Source organism: Phoca vitulina, unplaced genomic scaffold (assembly GCF_004348235.1).
Source record: "Phoca vitulina isolate PV1807 unplaced genomic scaffold, GSC_HSeal_1.0 scaffold3, whole genome shotgun sequence".
NCBI classification, from domain to species: Eukaryota; Metazoa; Chordata; class Mammalia; order Carnivora; family Phocidae; genus Phoca; species Phoca vitulina.
Genome location: NW_022589706.1, coordinates 53,048,897 through 53,068,122, shown reverse-complemented (window position 1 = coordinate 53,068,122; position 19,226 = coordinate 53,048,897). Strand labels below are relative to the sequence as shown.

General features: G+C 32.3%; 1 protein-coding gene across 1 annotated transcript in view; it reads left to right on the top strand.

Annotated features, from left to right (window-relative positions):
• The window catches only part of ANKRD17 (ankyrin repeat domain 17), a 161,601-nt gene that overhangs the window by 56,723 nt on the left and 85,652 nt on the right, over positions 1–19,226 (top strand). The window contains 1 exon segment of the mRNA XM_032400529.1: positions 18,693–18,846. Coding sequence (XP_032256420.1) covers positions 18,693–18,846 — 154 coding nt within the window.

The following is a 19,226-nucleotide window of genomic DNA, read 5'->3' as shown; positions in this document are numbered from 1 at the left end:
GCCATTGAACAGTTTTAAACAAAAGAATGATAAGATCTGACTTACATTTTAAAGGGAGTTGGAATACTTGGAAATCTGACTTTTAATTATTATTTGAGCTTGACTAAGATTTAGATACTTTCTCTCTCTATATATATAAATCACATATATATGAAATTTAAGATAGGATTCAATCGTTTATTTGGGTATGATAGTCTATTAGAAATCTCCTGCTTTGCTGCCCTCTGTAGAGTATTCTTTGATCAGTGGAACCAATGAGAAGATCAAGATAGTAAAGGCAAGGCTCTATATTTTCCTCTGAGGAAAAAAATTCCCTGAGGAGGAAGAGCTCTCTTTTCTTGGAGATGAGGAAGAGAAAAAGAAAGATAGTATTTTAAGATGGGCTTAATTGAGGTATCTATAGCACATCCAGAAAGAAATTTCAGCAGTTTAGATAATACAGAACTGAAGCTCAGCAGAGAAGTCTGTTTGGGAGAGAAAAATATTTCAAAGTTATCAGTAGAATAAGTTATAATTAAAACTTGTGTTTATAGATGACATTACCCTGCTGTATAGGTTAAATAAAAAGGTGAAGGTGGAATGGAGGGAGCATATCAGTATTTGAATGCCAAGGAAGAGAAGCTCCAGAAGGGCCTGATCAGAAAATACTTGGAAAAACAAAAAAAGAAAAAAGTAAATACTTGAGGTGATGGGCACATTTAATTGTGAACCAGACAGGAAAAAGTGATCTATAAGAGAACAGGTAAACTGAATGAAAGAGGAAAGATTTAGGGCCCTAGAATGCAGTTAAGAACAGATTTAATAGAGAATAATAAAATGAGAGAATTAGAGAGGCTAGATGTTAATAAAATGTAAAACTTCAGAGTTAGAAAAAGATACAAGTATTCAACCGTGAGAATATGTTCTTATTTTGACGAGGTTATCTTTAAGATACTTTCCTCCTTAAAAATTTTAGGATTTTTGGAATAGAGCATTCATATTTTTTCTCTTTCTTTGTTGAATTTAAAAGAAATATTGATACCAGCAGTCTTTTTTTTTTAATTGACTTTTTAACTTCCTTCTTAAATTTGGTGTATATTGAATAGTAAAATCTGCAAATCAACAATTATTTTTTTCCTGATTTTTTATGGTAATGTGTACATAACAAAATTTACCATTTTCACCATTTGGTTTTGGTACAGTATGCCTTTTTGTCAATGATCTTTATATTAACTTTATTTAAAATTTCTATGAACTTGAAAAATATTTTTATTTTGGTTAGAAATGTTCTTTGAGGGGTGCCTGGGTGGCTCAGTCAGTTGAACGTCCAGTTTTTGATCTCAGCTCAGGTCTTGATCTCAGGGTCGTGAGTTCAAACCCCATGTTGAGCTCCAAAAAAAAAAATGTTCTTTGACCATAAGGGAATTGAACTAACATAAAAAATAGATCTCTGGAAAATTCCCAAATATTTGGAAATTAAGCAGCACATCTTAAAAATAACACATGGTTCAAAGGAGAAGCCACATGAGGAATTAAAAAATATTTTGAATTGAATGAAGTATATCTGAATTTGTGGTATGCAGCAAAAGCAGTGCTTAGAGGGAAATTTATGACATCAAATGCTTGTTTTTTTTAAGAGTTTTCAAATCAATGATTTAAAGTTCTGCATTGAGAAACTGCAAGAAGAACATATTAGATCAGAGCAGGCAGAATAAAGATAATAATAAAGATAAAAATAGAAAATGAAATTGAAAACAAAAATAATGAAGAAAATAAAACTGAAATTTGGTTCTTTGAAAGAATCATTAAAACTGATAAAGTTTTAATCAGACTGATGGGGAAGGAGAGAGAGACAGACACACAGGTTACTCATATCAGCAGTTAAAAAAAGGGACGTTATCACAAATTCCACCCTTATACATTGAAAGATTAATAAGGGACTATTATGAATAACTTTGCCAACAAACTTAACTGAGATGAAATGGACAAATTCTGTGAAAAAATGCAGACTACAAATTTCACTCAATAAATAACCTGAATAATATTTTATCTAAGAGAAATATTTCTAATTAAAAACCCTCCAGCAAAGAAAACTCCATGTCCAAATGGCTTCATCTGTGAATTATATGAAACATTAAAGGAAGAAATAATTCTAATTCTGTACTAACTTTTCCAGAAAATAGATGATGAGGGATTACTTCCCAACTCATGTTATGAAATTAACATTATTCTGATACCCTGATAAGCAAAGACGTTATAAAAAAAGAAAATTACGGTCCAATATATATTATGAGCCTAGATGCAAAATCCTAATAAAGTATTAGCAAATAGAATCTAGCAACATATAAACAAGATTACACAACATGAACAGATGGTGTGTATATGCAAAGTTCATAGCATTTGCCAACCAATCAATGTAATTAACTATATTAACACTAAAGAAGAAAAATTATTTTACAATCTCGATAGATACAGAAAAGAATTTGTTAAAAATTAACATGCACTAATAAAAAAATTCTCAGTAAACTAGGAATATTTAGAGAACCTTCTTAGTTCTGATAAAGTGCATTTATGAAAAACCTATAGCCAATATCATACTTAATGGTGAAAATGAATGCTTTTCCCCTAAGATTAAGAACAAGACAGAGATGTCCATTCTCATCGTTCCTACTCAACATAGTACTGGATTTCCTAGTCAGGTAAGTTAAAAAAAATAAGGCACAATTATAGGAAAGAATCAAATAAAATATCTTATATTCACAGATGACATGATCGTATGTACAAAGTGTGATGGAACCTACAAAAAAGATAATAGAACTAATTCGTGAGTTTAGCAAGGTCTCATATTTCTATATATTAAGAATGAACATTTCAAAAATGAAAAATTTAAAACAAAATAAAAACAAAAAACATGCAACATTTAAGGTTAAACAAGCTAAGTATATAATTTATATGCTGTAAACTACAAAACATTCATGAGAAAATTGAAGGTGATGTAAATAAATGAAAACGTATATACTACATTCATGGTTTGTAAGACTCAGTACTTTAAGATGTAAATCCCCTCCTTCTTACCCCTCAAAATGGCCTGTAGAATTCAACATAATCTCAGTCAAAATCCTATCAAGGCCTTTTTGGTTTTGGTTTTGTTTTTAGTAGAAATTGACAACTGTTTCTGATAACTATATAGAAAGGAAAAGACCCTAGAATAGTCAAAACAACTTTGAAAAGAACAAAGTTGAAGGATTTCAAGACTTAACTATAAAGCTGTCTTAAACCAAGACAGTGTGGTATTGATGAAAGGATAGACACATCGATAAATAAAACAGAATAGAATATAGAAAAGATCTGTGTGTGATCACTTGATTTTTGACAAAGGTGCCAAGGCACCTTTTCTCAATAGAGAAAATGTAGTCTTTTCAATGAATGGTGCTGAGACATATGGATATCTTTTTATGGAAGGAACTTCAACTCATGCCTTGCACTTTATACAAAAATTAACTTGAATTGGATAAGCCTAGGTGTAAAAGTTAGAACAATATAAATTCTGGAAGAGAACATAGAAAATCTTTGTGGCCTTGGGTTAGGCAAAACTATTTTAGATAGGGCACAAAAAATGCAAACATAAAAGAAGAAATTATAATTTGGATTACATCAAATTTAAAAAATTTTGTTCTTCAGAATATACTGAACAGATAAGCCATCAGCCTTCACAAAGTATTTGTATGTCTGATAAAGGATTTGTGTTCAGAATATGTTAAGAATTTTCACAACTCATTAATGAGGAAACAAACAACTGAACAGAAAATGGGGAAAATGTTCTTAACAGATCCTTTATTGAAGAAATACACTGATGGCAAATAAGCAGAGGGAAAGATGCTCAAAATCCTTAGCCATTAAGGACTTGCAGAGTAAAATCAGAATGTGATTCTGTCCTATTAGAATAGAGAAGAGGAATAAAAGAAAGGAAAAAACTGATTATACTGAATACTAGTGAGAAGCCAGAGCAACCAGAACATACATTGCAGGTAGGAAAGCAAAATACTACTGTCATTTGGAAAAGTCTGTCAGTTTCTTATATATTTAAATATACAGTTGTCATAAAGCATGTCCATCTCATGTATGTACCCAAGGGAAATTAAAACATGCTCACATAAAGTTTCGTACTCAAATGTTCATTAACTGATGAGTAGCTAAACAAATTGCAGTACAGCCATATGATGAAGTACTATCCAGCAATAAAAAGGAATGAACTACTGTTGCATGCTATAGCATCGATGAATCTCAAAGGCACTATGCATTTGTGAAAGTTGTAGTCAGAAGTCTGGATGATTCCATTTCATTTTGGAAAAAAAATCTGAAAGTAACAGAAAATGTCATGGTTGCTAGGGGCTGAGGGTAGTGGTAGGGAATTGCCTACAAAGGGACAAGAGAAATTTCTGAGTGATAAGAAATAATTATCTTGATTGTGGTGGTAATGACATAACTATGAATTTGTCAAAATTCATAGATTTGTACAACTAAAAAGGTGACTTTTATTCTAAACTATACTTCAATAAACCTGACTTTCCAAAAAAAAACTTAATTGGATACAGAAGGAAAAAGATTGAAGAAAGAGAATATAATATTTTTCTGATTTTGCTTCTCTTGAGAAACAAGCAGTTGCTTTAATTGAAATTTACTATGACTTGATTTTGCCAGGACTTTTTTCATTCATTTAAAAATAATTAGGTTGCATATGCATACTTCAAACTGAATTACATATACCAGCAAGTTAATTCTGTGTATCTAAAAATAATACAAATTGTTAATGATAGCTCTTTTGGAATTTTTGTTAGAAATACGGAAATGGTCAGGTTATTCCTGATATTTTTCTTTAAAGGTCTGAAGGGTTTTTTTTTTCTTAATTATTTGCTAAAATCACATAGTAGGAAACTGCATGGTCTTTTTTTCTCTTAAGGTAAGCAATATAGAAGGGTACAGACAAGTAAAAAGGTAAAATTCTGTCATTGATTTCACTCTTCAGTTACCACTGTTAATAACTTAATAATATCCGGAAATTTTTTTGTTTGTGTTCTTGCACATGCATACATTTTGGTTTTAAAATCAACTTAAAAGGATACGTACCATGGGCTTGTATTGCGTTTCTGGGCTTGTATTTTTCACCTAAAGTAATTTGGGTATCTTTCTGGATCAATATCATATATTCATTCAGTAAGTATTTTTAAGTACTTGATGTTTAACGCTAGCAAGGAAAAAAATAGGTTCCTTGCCCAAGCAACTGATATTCAAATAAGAAGATAAATTGGGGGAAAATGTTACTATTGATAAGTTTCATGAAGGTAATTAGTGAAGGCTAAAAAGATGAAAAGTGCATTAGATGGTTGTGGTATAGGATGTTATATCTAAATCTGCTTTATTCTGCAGATAAGTATTTACTATTTCATAGTATAATTTATTTAACCATTATTCTGTTGATGGGCATGTGGATTACTTAGAGTTGTTTTCTGTTATAGTCAATACTGTGATGAACATCCATGTACATATTTTTTTCCTTATGTGTACAAGTCTTTCTGTAAACTAAATTCTTAAAAAGGAACATTGCATTTTTAAATGTTGATTATACATTCTGCCAAATTACCCTCCAAAACATTAGACATTATCTGTCAATAAATGAAAAATGCCTCATTTTAATTTGTATTTACCTGAATCCCAATGAAATTTAGCATGTTTACTAGTCATTTGTTGTTTCTCCCATAAATTGCCTACTCATATGATTTTACCCATTGTGGGGTTTGTCTTTTTCTTACTGAGATTTTAGGATTTCTTTATTATTCTGTTTATAATACATACATCGTATTTTATAATATTTTCTCTTAATCTGTCACTTGTCTTACTTTACGGAATCTTTAGATTTTTCATTTTTATACTGTCAAAATCTATCACTCTTTTCTTTCCTAGCTTTTAGGTTTTGTGTCTTTCCAGAAAAGCCTTCTTATATTAGTTTAGTCTCATATTTTTTTCCTATGACTTCTTTAGTTTTATGTTTCTAGTAGATTTTAATTCATCTGGAATTTTATATATATATAAATGTGTTATAAATATATATACATATATATATGTATATATATTCTGTGGTAGGGACCTAACTTTTTTCCAGTTTCCTAACCATTCTACCAAAATAATTCATTGAACAATGTCTTTTTTTCCCCACTGACTTTTGAAATACTACCTCTATCATTTTAAAAGTCCAAAATATGTGTTTTCTGGATCTAATACTCTATTGTTTTAATTATTTTCATTTTACATTTAACATCTGATAGGGTACCCCTCCCCATTGTCTTTTTCAGAAAAATTTTGGCAATTTCTGTGTATTTTCTCTTCCAGATGAACTTTAGAATCAACATGTCAAGTTCCATTAAAAATCCCTTTGGGATTTTGATTGGAAGTGCATTGAATTTACAGATTAATTTGGGGAGAATTGACATCTTTACACTATTGAATCTTCCCATCCAGGAACATGGTATGCCTCTCCATTTCTTCAGGTGTTCTTTTATGTCCTTAGTAAAGTTTTATGGTTTTTTTCATGTAGGTCTTAGACTTTTCTTGTTAGGTTTATTCCTAGGTGTTTGTAGTTTTTGTTGTTACTGTGAATTACATCTTTTCTTCCAGTTTACATGTTGTTTTTCAATTGGTTATTGCTAATATATAGGAAATCTATTGATTTTTGTTGTTGATCTTACCATTTACTTAGTTTTCATTGGATTATCTTGAAATTTCCAGAAGGATGATTATGCATTCTGCACATGATGGCATTTTGTTGTTTCCTTTTTTTCAGTATTATATGTCTCTAGGGGATTTTTTAGTTTGTTTTTTTCTGGTCATATTGCATTGGTTAGGTTTCCAAATCTGTTCACTACTGGCTCTGATTTGAGCATCTTTCCTGATGGCATCCTTCTGATTTTTAAACTTTTACATTTGTATGTGACTTAGATTTCTGGTAGAGCATATTATCTGGAACAAAAGTTTCCTTCTTGACTTAATTATTTTCGTGGTAATGAATATTATGTTTTATTATGTGTTCTTGTTGAGATGATACATATTCTTATTACTTTAAATTTTAATGTAGTGAATTACAATAATACATCTACCTACTACTGGTTATGATGTTTTTCATTTTTAACATGTATTCAGCAAGTATTTATTTGGATATTGCATTGTGCCAGGAACTTTGCCACACACTGGTGATAGTGCTAAATCTGAATGGTTCCTGTCTTTAATTGGAGAAGAGAGATAATAAACAGATACCCAAGAACAAGATAATTTTTACACTGTGGTGGTACTAAGGAGGAAATAAAGTTAGTGGTGTGGTAGAGAGATGAGTAGAGTACTTTCTTTGGTAGTACAATCTGAGAAGGTAATTAAGACCTGAAGAATGAAAGCTTTGGGAAAAGCATTCTAGGCAAGGGAAAATCACTATTTCTGTATGTACAAATAACTGTATTTCTTAGTACTCTCTTTATCCCCTTTCTTGTATGTGTTGTATGATATTCTTTACACAACTTCTGTATTTAATTTTCTAACAATGTGTTTCATTAAGTTTTTATTTTGTTTATTTTGTTATTCCTGTTCAGGTTTGCTATGAGGGTTATTTATGCTTATGAGCTAGGGAGTTTTCCCATCTGTTTTCTGGGCTTTGTAAATAATATAATGTTCTGTTCCTTCTAAAGGATAGATCTGTGACTACCCTAAGATTTCTTGTATTGTTTCTACCTTTTCTTGAAAACCATCCATTTTGTTCAGACTATTCCTATTTCTTGATTTATAGTTTTGCTTAGTTTTCTGATTTTAATAACTCATTTTTTTTTTCTCTCATTTTCTGTAATCAGACTTGCCAGAGGCTTGTTTGTCTCTTTCATGCTAGACCTACCTAAGAAGCAGTTACTGGTCTTATTAATTACTTCTGTATCTCTTTTCAATTTCTTCATTTCTGTTATTATTACAAATTATATTGATAAATTTTGACTTGGATTTTATTTTTGAAGATTTTTATTTTATGTGTTTTAAATCTAAGGCTCTAAATTTTTCTTTAAGGACAGCTATGGCCAAATCCCATAGGAAATAATATGCTTACTAATTTTTATTTTTATTTTCTCTGTATTCTGAGAGTTAATTAGTAGGGTTTTTTCTTTTCTTTTTAAATTTCTAAGTAGAGTATTATTGTTAAATTTTAGTTTCTCTTAGCTTTATGGACTAAGAATGTAACCTGTATTTTTTTTTTTTTTTTAATCTTTTGAGATTTTCCTTTGTTTAAGGTATGGTTAGGCTTTTGTTTGCTATAGAATACTGTGTATTCTCTGTTCATGATACATTAAATTCCATTTCACTATGATACATAAGTATAGTTCATTACAGAATCTATTTCTGAATCATCCATATCCTTGCATAATCTACTTGCTCTCCTCATTTTCTGACATAGGTATGTAAAGAGTTTCCTGCGAAGTTGTGTGAATTTTCCAGTTGCTTTTATTTCGAGTATATTTACTTTATATATTTCAATGTTATATTGTTAAGTACATAAAAATTTGGCTATTACACACTCTGGTGTATTAAATCTATTAATCATTACAAAATATCCTTTTTCTGTGTAATGCTTTTTGTCTTGAGTTCTTTGATATTAATTGCATCCTTGACTGGGTTTGCTTTTTCATGCTTCTGTTTTTAGCCTTACAACTAAAAATTTTAGCTCTCTTATGATAGCATATATTTGAGGGTTTTTTCTTCTTTTTTTAATCTTAATCTGTGTGCCATTTTTTCAAATAAGAGAAGTTTTCCCACTTGCTTTTATACTAACTTGATTTCTTGGTCTTTGGTCTTTTTCCTCACATTGAAGGTTATCGTGAAGAGGTCTTTTCCTGTTATCACTGCCCCCCGCTCCCCACCCCCCCATTCATGCCTGCTACTCCTTTTCTTAGCTGAATTTATTGAGTTTTCTTTATTTCGTTTACTACCCATTTTGAAAACTATGTGTTTCATTTTTCTTTTTCAGCAGGCATTGAATTGAATTAAACCGTATCTTTAACTAGTTGGTCTCTTTGCTGAACATAGGCTTTTGGCATTGTATCATTCAGTCTTGGCTTAACTGATATTTTAGTAATATGTTTATGTTATAATATGTTTTTACTTTTCTAACTTTAAGGAATTATTTATTAACCTACCTGACATGATAAAGATAGCTTGTATTATACTGGTTTCTTTTCCAGATGCTTAGTGTTCTGATTCCCAAGGCTGTCCTTTTCTTAGATTAATTTTTGTTGTTGAAGGCATACATTCTCTAAGTTCAGAATTATTTGTGGTTTTAAAATTGTCAATTTGCTTACGTATCTAAAAAATTACTTTATTCTAAAGTTTAGAATTTTACTTTCAAAATAATTGTACTTCAGAACTTTTAGTTGCAGAGTTGTCTTCTAGCATCTTGGGTTGTATTTGAGAATCTGATACCAACCTGATTTTTAATTCTCTAATTAACCACTCGCCTTACAAACTTTCTACACTTTATATCCTTGGAATGCTCAAATTCCACCAGGTTATGACTGTGTGTCTGTATTTGAGAATGAGTGTGTATATCTGTTCAAACATTTTCAAGCCATCTCATAAGAATCATTTTATTCTGAGGCAGTTTTTATGATAATTGATGAATAATGATAAATACCAGAGACAGGTTAAATTTATAATTAGATTGCATCGTACTATGGATATCTAGAGTTGGGGTAAGTTTTTTTAAATCTGTAGCCTTAATTCTATTACAGAAAAACCACTTACAAACTAGATTTGAGAATTCCATACAATTTTACTTACTTTAAACACTCATAATTGGTTCACTTTATGAAGTTTACAATTAATGTTAAAAATTTCATATTGAATTATAATTTCATACTGAGTTGTTATAGGCAGATAAGTACTTTGAAGCTTAAGAAAAGAAGTCATGTTTTGTATTAGCTCTGTGAGAACAGTGCCATGTTAACTATTGTATCACCAGTTTTTAGCACATTCCTAGATCTTAACTAAAATTTATTAGATCGGTAGATGGGTATGAATGAAAGACTGTAGGAATAAATCAATGTCTTCTTAATAGATTTTTTGAAAGCTAAATTTATTTTTAGTCAGGTTCACTTTAGTTTTATTTACTTGAATCTCAGGATACTGAAACCATAATGAATCATACTATTAATTGATACTCTTTTTACAATAAGGACTTTAAGTGGTTTTTATTTTATGCTATTTTATTTCAGCATATACATAGATCAGTGTTCAGTTACCGTACTGAAGGTTTTATCTTAATGGTACAGAAAAACTACATCCAAATATATTAATTTAAGAATTGTAGTATTTGGAGCACCTGAGTGGCTCAGTTGGTTAAGCTACTGCCTTCGGCTTGGGTCATGATCCCGGGGTCCTGGGATCGAGCCCCGCATTGGGCTCCCTGCTCAGCGGGGAGCCTGCTTCTCCCTCTGCCTGCCGCTCCCCCTGCTTGTGCTCTTCTGCTGTCTCTCTGTCAAATAAATAAATAAAGTCTTAAAAAAAAAAAAAGAATTGTAATATTTTAGCTAAAGTTTACCCTATTTAAGACTTCAAAAAATACAGATCAAAGAAATTTTTATTAGGTTTTGGGGTCAAGAACAAAAGAGAAGAAACTATTGTTTCTTTGAATTAGGTTTACATAGCCTCTTCTGCATATGACTGATTAAGTGACAACACTTGAGTTATTAGGTAATTCAGTCCATGATGATGACTTCAAGTCAAATCGTTCTAATGAATCTTTATTTTTGGTAGGTGAAATGGTATCAGTTATTATCTGTGTTCTTAAAACCCACTCGCTATCATTGAAATGACAAAATTGGTCATAAAAATCAAACACTGACATTTACTAAAAGTAAAAATCATACACAGTGTAAAAAGTTCATCATAAACATTGTTTTGGAGGGATTTTTCTGCATTGACTTGCTTAAGAGCTCTTCAGATTTTAAGTATTTTGAGTTTTGGATTGAAGATACTGTGTTTTCCTGGAGCAAGTATGAGAATTTTTTGTTATTATAAAAAATGTTTGTAATATAATCAAGATCTAGATTATCTTTCTTGGAATATAGATTATCAACTTGAAATTTAGATTACCTGCTTTAAATTGAATGAAAATGGACAGGGTAATTTCCAGAACAACAAAAACAGTAATTGGTGAATAGGGATGGGATGGGAGGATGGGCAGTGTTAAAGGTCAAGAAGTCCAGATTCTGGAGTTGATAGCATTCTCATTTTTTAAAGTATGTTTATCCTTAGAGACTGACTTTTTCCTGTCCCCACCTTGCATAATCTCTCATTTGATATATTGAAGTAAGTTATAAATAGATTTCTTTGTCTCTGCTGTCACATCTATATAAAACCATCTTTCGCATGATCTCTAATTGTCTTTTTAAAAAAATTGATTATTTGGGGTGCTTGGGTGGCGCTGTCGGTTAAGCATCCCACTCTGTTTCAGCTCAGATCACGATCTCAGGGTCATGAGATCAAGCCCCGTGTTGAGCAGGCTCCACGCTCAGCACGGAATCTGCTTGAGACTCTCCCTCCCTCTGCCCCTACCCCCACCCCCACCCCTCCTCCCTGTCTCTCAAATAAATAAATAAATAAGTAAATCTTTTTTAAAAATTGATTATTTATCTTAATACTTAAATCCTTCAATAACCTACCATATAAATTCTGAACTGCGTACAATATTGAAAGGCCCCATCTTCCTTAAGCACTGTTCTTTTTACCATTCTCATTCAGAATTGTTTTTTCCTTTCTCTGTACAATCACTATATTAGTGTCTACCTTGTACTGTTTTTCAGTCTTCTTTGGTATAGTTCTTTGCACATAGAGTTGCCATTCCATTTTGTATATTTGTAGAATGCATTGATTATAATAAAATCATTTTTGTATTTCCTTTCTCCTTTGGTTGCCCTACTGCTTTTTGCACATTGTATGTAATTGGTGGTGAATATTTGTTAAATTGAATGGAACTCGTATATATGATGTCTAGTTAATCAGAATATATCTTTATCCTTTGAAATAAATGCCAGTTTATTACAAGATGGACTGCTGTTCTCTAATATAACAGTGTACTCTATTTGTTTTGACAGGAAGTTAGTTTGAAATGTAATGATAATGTTCACAGTTGGTCCAGATGGCCCTACATTTCCAAATTTTTATATGACTTTGTGTTTTACTATAGAAGGACAGGGAGTACCATTAATGGCATAAACAAATTCCTTCAGTCCTGACCTTTGTTAAAAGACCTTGGTTTTCATTGTTGAGTGTTTGTGTTAAGTTTATTTTGGGGAGGAAGTAAAAAAGAATTTTAATTACTTTGTTAATCTAAATAGTATTACTGTTAAATAATAATTTTTATTTTGTTTGTTTTTTTGTTATGTCAGTCACCATACAGTATATCATTAGTGTTTGATGTAGTGTTCCATGATTCTTTGTTTGCATATAACACCCAGTGCTCCAGGCAATACGTGCCCTCCTTAATACCCATCACAAGGCTAACCCATCCCCCCACCCCCCTCCCCTCTGAAACCCTCAGTTTGTTTCTCGGAGTCCATAGTCTGATCATTCATCTCCCCCTCCGATTTCCCCCCCTTCATACAATGGAATATTACTCAGCCATCAGAAAGGATGAATACCCAACTTTCACATCAACATGGATGGGACTGGAGGAGATTATGCTGAGTGAAATAAGTCAAGCAGAGAAAGTCAATTATCATACGGTTTCACTTATTTGTGGAACATAAGGAATAGCATGGAGGACATTAGGAGAAGGAAGGGAAAAATAATTTTTTAAAACAAAAGCAACCTCTGCAGTAAAACATCACCTTTAGTCTTCCAAAACCAAAAAGATTCAACTTGCACAAAAGCATAGAGACAGGTATGATAAAGAAAGCCACTATAAATCTTATTCTCAGATTCAACATTATCAAGAATGTGCCACACAACTTTGTTTTCCGGAAATATTTTATGGCAATTTTCTGACTCTATTTTTATATATGGCAGTATGCATCTCTAAAAGATAAAAGCGTTTTCTTACCTAACCAGAATCATTCCTTTATACAGTCTAATACCCAGTGCATATTCAGATTTCTTCACTTGTCTTGAAAATTTCATATAAGGTCTGTATTGTTTTGCTAGTTATGTCTTTGGTGTCTCTTTAATTTAGAGCTTTTCTTCCCTTTTACTTTCTGTTTTTTTTAAAAAAACAAAACATGTTCCACATTTTAGTTGTGTCTATTTTTTCCTATTTAACTTTGTGGTTTTCAACTTGTCATACTCCAGGGTCTTTTTGTTTGTTTCTGTTTCTCCTCTAAGGGTACATTTGGCAATGTTTGGAGGTTTTTTGGTGTCACAACCTGTGGTAGAGTTGCTACTGGCATCTAGTGGGCAGAGGCCAGGGATGCTGCTAAACATTCTGAAATGTATAGAGCAGCCCCCAACAACAAAGAAATTATACCCCCCAAAATGTCAATAGTGCCAAGATTGAGAAATTGATTTAACTTGTTCCTAATATTTGCCTTATTAATTTTTATAAACTGGAAATTATTTCTAAGGGCTCTGTTAGATTATTGTTTATTTTCAGAGGGGCAAGAATACTTCATAGGTGGTACTGTGTATTTTATGTTACATAAATCAGAGGCATATAATGTTTAGTTACCTTACTTTGAGTAATTAGACAGTAGGTTCAGCTTTGTCCCTAAATACAGAATTTCAAGTCAGCTTTTCTAGAGCAGAGTGAAAAAAACCTCTTTTTACTCCAGCATGGAATTTTCTAGTGGAAAAAATATTGAACTAGTTAATTGGATAACTGGTCTCTTGGTACTAGATATTTAGAAACTTGCTATTTAAATAATGGTACTATGCTTCTATTTTCTCATCTATAATAATGAATTGAACCTGGTGATTTCTAAGGTCCTTGCATTATGATGGTTCTTTATATTAGACAAGAATTTGATGTCCAAGCACCATTTCATAAAATATCCATCTAGTGAAAACAATACATCCAAAATAGCTTAAATATAACTTGTCATGCTTTCAATTATTGGTAACTTTGATGTGTTATTTCCCTTAGGGAATAAATTTAATAAGGACATACCTTTCCTTCTGTCTTTCCCCTCTTCATGGAAATTATTTTTACATTTCATTTAAAGAAAACGTTTCAAAATATTTATGTGAATTTCTTATTCAGAGAATTTTTAATGTTCCAGAATTTGGCTGTGGTTCAAAATGAATCTTTTTTTCAGTAGAAGTATAATAAAAATGAGTCCGGTTTCAATGGGAAAACATAGTATTTAATCTGAATTATCTTAATTCAGTACATGGTAGAGCAGGATTTGCTCATAACTTAGTTGACCTATGAATAAAGGATTATTTTTGTATTTTTATGACTGCATGTCCTTATGTCAGTCTCTCTTCAGTTCTGTAATGTAATGCAAGAATCTTTCCAGTTGGGGAAAGAGGAATTACTGTTAAAGGAGGAAGTTCTCTTCTACTTCCTCTTTTAAATTCCTACAGCTTTCCCCCACTCCCATTACCTTCTATACTTTTTACCCTGTAATAGTGTTCATTTATGCACATACTTTGGCTCTCTCATTAAAGAAGTAAGTTCCTAGATAGTGGAGTTGATTTTACATGTCTCTCTATCTCCTCGTCTAGTAAACTGTAGTATCTCTTGCACAAAGACTGTTTGCCAATGATGGACATTTTGCCCTACCTGTTACTTAATGTACCATTTTTCAATAATCTGTAAGATATACCTTTAAATTTATTTTTTGTAACTACCTCTCCCTTCCCCAAATACACTATATAGCCTTATAGCCTTTTAGAATCTGAAAGGGAAGAATCCCTAAACCATCTTTTATTTACTCAAATCCCTGTTTCCATGGAGTTTAGAAAGGCAATAAATATTATAATAACTCATATGCAATGAATTTATGAAAAAATTATGTAGAATAGGGATCTAGAGATGGCTGAGAGACTTGCTTAGGTCACATAGGTGGCATCTGAACCAGTAATGGTACCTAGGTCTTTAGATCCTAACAGCATCTTTGAAATTAATTTCTTCATTAGTATTAAACTGGGGGTGGGGGAGATAGAAATCCATTCCTGTTCTTTTCTTTCACCCGAATACATTTAAATCTATATATAAAATTTCATAGTCATTTGAATTTACTGTTTTTAACTTAAGTTTTTCACAAAGTAAGAATAGTGGACTTAAAAATCAATATAACTTTTGTGGAGAAGTTTAAAATCAGTAAGAAAACATATTTCTGTAATTAATATCCCTCATGAAGAGATTGAGATGCATTTTTCATAATAAATTTTCATCAAGCTCAGGACACAGTGTGGCATAGGGGACTTTATGTCAGAGAATCACTTTTAATTGAAATTTAATATCTCTTATGACCTAACTTCTAACTTTCTGACCTTTCCTATAGTAAATACTCTGTTCTATCATAGAGAAATTTTATAGCTTGTCTACCAGTGCCACATTCCTTCTTCTCCTATTGTCTTATATAAATTAGTTAATTTGGTCAAAATCTTTTCATATTTATCTTTCTGTATGCAGTGTCTCCTTTGATTTAAATAAATACCTCTGATCTGTACTTTTGACTTGGCACTTAACCATGCCCTGATCTTTGAAATACTTTTTCTAAAACTCTAGTCTGAAATATTATTTAATTTTTCATTTGTTTATTTTACCTATGTTCATTTTTCCATGTTTATTTCCTTTGTTTTCTTTCATCTTCTCCCATTGTATTGGAAAATTGTAGATACTTTCACAGAGAAAATTTCACTGGGAAGCAACTTTTTCTTTAAAGACTCATCTTCTGGACCTTTGTTGAAGATAAGACATAGTTTTTGTTACACTATAATTTTTTTTTTATTTTTTTTTTTATAAATTTTTTTTTTTTTTAAGATTTTATTTATTTGAGAGAGAGAGAATGAGAGACAGAGAGCATGAGAGGGAGGAGGGTCAGAGGGAGAAGCAGACTCCCTGCTGAGCAGGGAGCCCGATGTGGGACTCGATCCCGGGACTCCAGGATCATGACCTGAGCCGAAGGCAGTCGCTTAACCATCTGAGCCACCCAGGCGCCCTACACTATAATTTTGAATCACACCTTGCTATGGCCAACTCATGTCCCAAAAGTTTACTTATTTTTTTTAAAGATTTATTTATTTCTTTCAGAGTGAAAGAGAGAACATGCAAGCAAGGGGAGGGATAGAGGGAGAAGGAGAGAAAAGCAGACTCCCTGCTGAGTTCACTGAGCCCTGGGCGGGCGCGGGGGTGGGGGCGGGGGGGGGGTGCTCAATCTTCAGAACCTGAGATTATGACCTGAGCAGAAACCTAGAGTCAGAGGCTCAACTGACTGAGCCACCCAGGTGCATCACCCCTCCCCCCTTTTTAAGATGTGTTTATTCCCAAAATCTACTTCTTAAAGTATAACACTTATGCTACTACCTTAAAAGATAACTTAAAACTAAAAAGAGTATATTCTTGTTGTTTCTTTTTTTTTTCCTAACTCCCTGTCATTTTAACAGGGAGTTGTTATTTGATGGGTTAAAGTTAATATACTGCAAAATTTTGTGAAAATTTTCAAATATTTACAGAGATTATTTACAGAGTATCCAGTGTCTATTTTATTTGAAATATTAGAAATCTGAAATCATGTTAAACTGTGTTAGTCTAATGGAAATTTGGAGAGAAACATACTATTTCCTCCCAGATTTAACATTCAGTATGAAATATGTGTTGGTTAAATATAATGTTTGTTCCTGGTTACTAGATAGGTGACTTTCAAAGATGAAATGACTCAGAGTTTCTCATGTTATAATAGTTAAAATTTTATTCCTTAAGGTTTTTTTCATATTTCTTACATTTAGATACTAAGTATGAGCATAATTGTGTTCTAGGTTAATAATTACTTTTATATCTATTTTAGTTATTAGTGTTAGAAGTACCTTAGATTTGTGAAGTAAATATCATGTAAAATAGTGGCAGTTTATGTAATGATTATCAACTTTTTCTCAGCAAACAGGAAAGAATATAGCTTAGTACTTATTTGTAAGTAGCACTATAATAAGGGATATCACAACAAAACTTTTCCCCATGTCTTCGGTGTTTGCTATGTTCTAATTCTTTAAATATTTTTTAATTGAATCTGGATTGAATGGAACATTGGTTCTCAATGAATGATCCACAGGTCCCTCAGGGTCCCAGAGACCATTTCAGCATATCCAAGAGGTCAAAACTCTTTCACCACAGTACTGAGATGTTATTTGCCTCTTTTACTGTGTTGACATTTGCACTGATGATGCAAAAGCAGTGGTAGATTAAACTGCTAGCCCCTCATTTGAGGCCATGGCACCAAATTGTATTAGTGTCATTATATTCTTCAATTCTCACAGTTAAAAAAAGAAAATAAAAAGCCAATTTTACCTTAGGAATAATCTCGATAAAGCAATAAATACTAATTTTATGAATCTGCACTTTTGAATACATGTCCTTTTAATATTACGGTGTGTGACAAAATGGGAAGTACACATAAAGCACTTCTGAGGTTCTTTTTGTGGTTTTTTTTTGAGATGCAAGGTAAATTAGCCATTTTTTTCCCATGAAATACCATTGTTACTAGAAAATATAATTGACAGACCCCTACACTTATCAAACTTGGATATTTGGCAAATGTTCTCATCAGAAATGATGGGAATGAGCTTGCCACTTTAAGGAAAACGATTGGCAATATTTGTTGCCAATGAGAAAATTAAGCTTTCAAGCACAAATTAGAATTTTAAATTTTATTCACCTGGGCTTTACAGTACTTAAAACTTTCGGATGAAAATATCACTGATGGTGATATTAACAAGTGTGATTTTTTGATATTGTAGTTTGTCTTAATATGGTGAATATTAATAAATTTAACCCTTATCTGAAGGTCTTGGGTGGGCAGTACTTTATAAGTGCATAAAAGGGTCCTGAGCAAAACATTTAAGTCCTGAGAGCAGAACATTTAAGAACAGCTGATTTATGGAAGGGAAGATGAACCATGAGAGACTGGACTCTGAGAAACAAACTGAGGGTTTTAGAGGGGAGGGGGTGGGGGGATGGGTTAGCCCTGTGATGGGTATTAAGGAGGGCATGTATTGAATGGAACACTGGGTGTTATACGCAAACAATGAATCGTGGAACACTACATCAAAAACTAATGATATAATGTATGTTGACTAACATAACATAAAATAAAAAAAAAATAGAACAGCCGATTTAGGTCCTCTACAAAAGTCAGATGTTTCAGTCTAATCATTAACCTCTTAGCTCCCCCATCTCACCCTTATCCCACCAAATTAAAATAGAAAAGAATACATAATTTCAGTAAAAAAAAAAAAAAAATGAGACTATGCTGCATATGAGTAGCACATTCTTAAATTCTTCTATAAATATAATTTTTTCCTTTAAACAGTGGGCTTATGTATCGCATTGAATTTATTTAGAATTGCATTGTATTTATCATGATATTTACATTAAAATACTTTTTCTCTCTTCTCCTTTTTCTTCTATTTCTCTTACCACTTTGCCTTTCTCCTTTTATTCCTCCCTTCCTTCCTTTTTTTTTGTATTTGTTTTCTAGGTGGAATCTTTCATTTTGGATCAGGATGATTTGGAAAATCCAATGCTGGAAACGGCTTCCAAGTTGCTCTTATCAGGTACTGCTGATGGTGCAGACCTCAGGACAGTAGATCCAGAAACACAAGCTAGACTGGAAGCTTTACTAGAAGCTGCAGGTAAGTCTGCAGACCTTACATACGTAATTAGACTATCTAATTTTCAAAGTTACATATAAATGTAATAAAAACTACTATGATTAGGGGCACTTGGCTGTCGCAGTTGTTAGAGCATGCCACTTTTGATCTCGGGGTCATAAGTTCCAGCCCCGCGTTGGGTGTAGAGTTTACTAAAATAAAAAAAACTACTATGATTATAAATGTAAGGTCTTGGGGCGCCTGGGTGGCTCAGTCGTTAAGCATCTGCCTTCGGCTCAGGTCATGATCCCAGGGTCCTGGGATAGAGCCCCGCATGGTGCTCCCTGCTCAGCAGGAAGCCTGCTTCTCCCTCTCCCACTCCCCCTGCTTGTGTTCCCTCTCTCGCTGTGTCTCTCTCTGTA